The sequence below is a fragment of the Sceloporus undulatus genome, chromosome 2 (genome assembly GCF_019175285.1).
Source record: "Sceloporus undulatus isolate JIND9_A2432 ecotype Alabama chromosome 2, SceUnd_v1.1, whole genome shotgun sequence".
Lineage (NCBI taxonomy): Eukaryota > Metazoa > Chordata > Lepidosauria > Squamata > Phrynosomatidae > Sceloporus > Sceloporus undulatus.
Genome location: NC_056523.1, coordinates 1,939,281 through 1,943,698, shown reverse-complemented (window position 1 = coordinate 1,943,698; position 4,418 = coordinate 1,939,281). Strand labels below are relative to the sequence as shown.

Sequence of the window (4,418 nt, the reverse complement as noted above, 5' to 3'; positions counted from 1 at the left end):
AAATATTAGAAAAAATACATAGGGTCCAAATAAATATTAGAAAAAATACACAGGGTCCAAATAAATATTAGAAAAAATACACAAGGGCAAAATAAATATTAGAAAAAATACACAAGGGCAAAATAAAAGCCTCTGGCCACTTACCACCACCACCACCTCCTCCTCCTTCTGCTCCCCCCCTTCTCCTCCTCCTCCTCCTCCTCCTCCTCCTCCTCCTCCTCAAGGCTATGGAATCTTGGGAACTGTAGCTCTGTTGTTAGAATCCTGTAGTATTCTACCAGATTTATTCTAACTGTGGATACTGGGGGGATGGGTTGCGCTTCGCATAGCTTATAGAGATGGTGATATGTAGTACTAGGCTGGACCAGGTGTGAGTTATCTAGTGTCCTTGAGAAGCTGGCCTGCAGAGACTTGGAATGCAGTTTCGTTTCTCAGGGGATAGGGATGGAGGATGGGAACTAGTGCTGGGAAGGACGGGTCCTGTTGCATGGGCTTTTGCTGGGGGTGGAGTGCTTTGGCTTCGGGGGGACTTATGCCTTGCTTTGGCTGGGAGGGGTCAGTCTCAGCTTAGAAGCTGGGTGATGAGACATGGCTGATCTTGGAACCTTCAATAAAGTTCTGTTGTTTCAATAAACAAGCTGACTGGTTGATTGTCCAGGATTCTGGTCCCACACTCTAACATCTGTGGACCATTCAGCCTCCTTTTGTCAAGAGAGCTCTGGTGCCACAAGAAACTACAATTCCCAGAACCCCATAGCACTGAGCCATGGATGTTTAAGGCGGGGTCAAACTATTTCTGCAGCCTTTTGCTACCCCAAAGCCCTTCCTATTTACAAGCAAGGCAAAATCTCTTCCTTCACCAAGCCATTGAAAACCAACCCAAGGGGAGGAGGGCTGATTGCTTCTTTCCCATTGGTCAGCTTCGGGAGAAATTTGCATATTACAAGGAAAGGTGTTTAGGGCCTCAAAAATGATCCTGTGATAAAGAATTACAAGAATACTGACGCGGTAGACATTTAAAAGATGAGGCAATTAAACTCCCAGACAACATGAACGATTTATGGCCTTTTTTTCTCTCACTGTAACCTGGAAAGTAATGCCTCTTGCAGGGCATATATACCAATGTGGGCGGGCAAAAGCTCTGAGTGGCAGGTGTCCTGAAGACCTGCTCTCTAGGCTACGCCATGCAGGGAGGCGGGGAGGGTGGCACACAGCCGCGCAGGACGGCAGCGGGGGGTGGGGTGGGATGGGGCTGCGCTGCGCTGGGAGGCGGGGAGGGCAGGGCTTCCCCCTTTGCCTCCTCCGCCCCAGGCTGTGCGGCCCGGTTTTTGGCGGCACGATCGCAGAGCTGCCTCCAGGGCCTCCTGGGGGGGGGAAGCCGGGGGGGGGCAAACCGGGGCGGGATCGTGCGGACCTGCCCCAAACCGGGAAAGTCCTGCCCCCAGGCAGGATATGGCAAGCCTACCTGAGAGGTCCTCTGCCAGTGTCATCCCCTCCCCACTGCGGCTGCTGCTGCCCACTAGCTGTTTGGCACACGTTGTCTGGCTCCTCAGCAAAAGCCTTTCTGACAGCAGTGCTATTATCAATGTAGAAAGAGATTACCACAGGAAGAAAAAAATATCACTCTCTCTCTTTGTACACAGTGCTTGGGAAGATTCATTGTAATCAACGAAATGGCTTAGTTGTGACTGTCCGTTATTTTGGTTTCACTGGGTATGACCTTGTCTAGAACCAATCTTTATTATTTATGGATGTCTAGTTCTGTCTTTCTCTCTTACACACATTCATTACTGTCAAGACCATGTTAAACAGGTCTGAGGAAATGACATGGATGTGGCCACTAGGTGGGGCTGTTGTGCACATTATTTACAGCTCTAGTGGCAGTTAAATGTGTCAGCATTTCAAACAGTGCATCATTGGAATGTTGATGCAACTGTCATATATACCATGTCCTGCATCAAAGACCACGGTGGTTCACAGGCAGAAAAATTTAGGCTGCCATTCTATTGTTATAGACTGGAGGCAATATTCTGTAAATATGTTTTGTAAATATGGGACTCTGCGATGAATTAGAAGCAATAAGTAATTGTGACTAGAGAAGTGTTGTCATTTTCTCCCTTCCAGCTCCTGGTCTCCTTTGAGGAAGTGGTTGTGTATTTCACCAAGGAAGAGTGGGATCTTAGATTCAGGGCCATAGGACTCTCTGGAAGGAAGTCAGGATGGAAAATGATGAGAACATGGACTCTCCAGGTAAGGAGCCCCTTTGCCTTCATTTGAGAGTTCCTGAATGCACAGAAATCTGCAGTTGACAGGAAAAATGAATTAAATAGATAATCTTGGCTGAGAGAAAAGGGGTGAATGCAGAGAAGTCCACTCCTCCATTCCTAATGAGCTCTTTTTCTTTCTCAAGCAGGTAATGAGCTGGAGAAGGAGACTTTTGTAGAGAATCCATCAGCATTATGGGAGACTAGCAAGACTGTTGTGGAGAAAGTGGAGTCTGGAAATCAAAGGGGACTGAAAAGACAAAAGGCATGCCAATCAATGAATAGGAGGAAGAACACTGTTTCTCAGGAGCATGATATTTATGAACTCCTGACCCCCCAGGAAAACTGCAAAGGGAAAATATCATCAAACTGTTCTGTTTACAGAAGAATATTCCAATATAAATTTCGCACAAAATTACATTGCAGAATCCACAAAGAGTTAAAACCACATGAATGCAAAGAATGTGGAAAGAGCTTCAAATGGAGTAGTCAACTATATTCGCATCAAAGAACGCACACAGGGGAGAAACCATTTAAATGCATGGAATGTGGAAAGAGCTTCAATCAAGTTGTGGCCCTTCTTTTACATCGAAGAACCCACACAGGGGAGAAACCATATAAGTGCATGGAATGTGGAAAGAGCTTCAGTCAGAGTGGAGATCTAAAGCCACATCAGAGAACTCACACAGGGGAGAAACCATATAAATGCCTAGAATGTGGAAAGAGTTTCAGTCACAGTGGAAGTCTATGTGCACATCGAAGAATCCACACAAGGGAGAAGCCATATAAATGCTAGGAATGTGAAAATAGTTTCATTCACTTTAGAATATTGCTGAAACATCAAGTAAATCACTTAGCATGATATATTATACTCATAGAGGTGTCCTTGAATTATTTGACAGGTTAGGTACTGGAGCACTGTAAAAAAGTGGAAAGTGTTGAAATGCAGAACTATTATGTATTACCATACAGTGCTCTAATCCCGTACCTCTTGAATAAGTGGGGGATGCCTAAGTACAAATATAGGTATGAATGCAGTACCTGCTGCTCGAGAGAAGCAGAATGGTAGCTGAATGAGCCTGGGCTGCTTTCACAGAGAAGCCACACTTTTCCAAACGTTTCTGCTTGGCCTCTCCAGAGCCATGCCCAGATCTGGCTGCACTAACTAACACCAAACTAGAGGAGAGTGTTCTTTTAAAAAACGGTAATTCATTTCTCCCTCAACAACCCCAGCAGTTGCTTCCTGACTTGGGGCACACTCTCCCATTGGTCAGGCACTGAATGGTGGTGAGCAAGGAGAATTGGCGGCTGAGCAGCAGCAAAGGCAAGGCCACTGCACAGAGCTACACCTCCTGTTGGCACTGCAGCTCAGGAGAGGCAGGAAGGCAGCTGGCCACTTGCTCAACTCATGCTGCTTTGCAGGCCAGCTGCTCCCAGCTACAGTTCCAGCCATTGCTTCTGCTGCCACCTCTGCTACTTCCTGCATAGGATCAGTGTACCTGTGTGGCTGGGTGCACAAAAGCAGTGCCATCACTGGTGTGGCCAGTGCTGGCAGCAATAGGGGAGGCAATGGTTCAGGATGTGGCTGAGAGCAGCTGGCCTGCAAATTGGCCTGGCATGAGCCAGCGGCCAGCTGCATTCCTGATAGTCCTGATGTGGAATCTGTACTCAGGACAAGAGGCTACTGCCAGGACAGTACACAGAGAAACAGGATGGTTCCCAGTTGGCAAAGGGTGGAGACAAGGCTGTATTGTACCACCCTACCTGTTCAACCTATATTCAGAACATATTGTAAGACAACCAGATTTGTACACAAAAGAAGGAGTGAAAATAGAGGAAGGAATATCAACAATCTGAGCTACACCAATGACACCATAATACTAGCACAAAACCTCAAAGACCTGAAACAACTACAGTAGTAAAAAAGATCAAGGAAGAAAGTGCAAAAGTAAGCCTATTGTTGAACATAAAGAAAACAAAAATAATGACCACAGAGAACCTACACAAATTTCAATTAGAAAATGAGAAAATAGAAATAGTAAAAGAATTCTCATACCTGGGATCAATCATTGATAGAAATGGGGACTGCAGTTAGTAAATCAGAAGAAGATTAAGAATGGGAAGGGCAGCTATGAAAGAAGTAGAGAAGATCCT

At 45.9% G+C, this 4,418-nt stretch overlaps 1 protein-coding gene across 4 annotated transcripts in view; it reads left to right on the top strand.

Moving 5' to 3' along the window:
* Positions 1-4,143, top strand: part of LOC121923041 (zinc finger protein 726-like) — an 11,422-nt gene extending 7,279 nt beyond the window's left edge. For 3 of the 4 annotated variants that reach the window (XM_042453148.1, XM_042453151.1, XM_042453149.1), the window contains 2 exons: positions 2,125-2,250; positions 2,411-4,143. In XM_042453148.1, the coding sequence (XP_042309082.1) occupies positions 2,220-2,250; positions 2,411-3,060 (681 nt within the window). In that variant the 5' untranslated portion in view covers positions 2,125-2,219 and the 3' untranslated portion in view covers positions 3,061-4,143. The remainder of the gene's footprint in view (positions 1-2,124; positions 2,251-2,410) is intronic. The other variant, XM_042453152.1, reaches the window with a different exon arrangement.
* Positions 4,144-4,418: the final 275 nt, after the last annotated feature.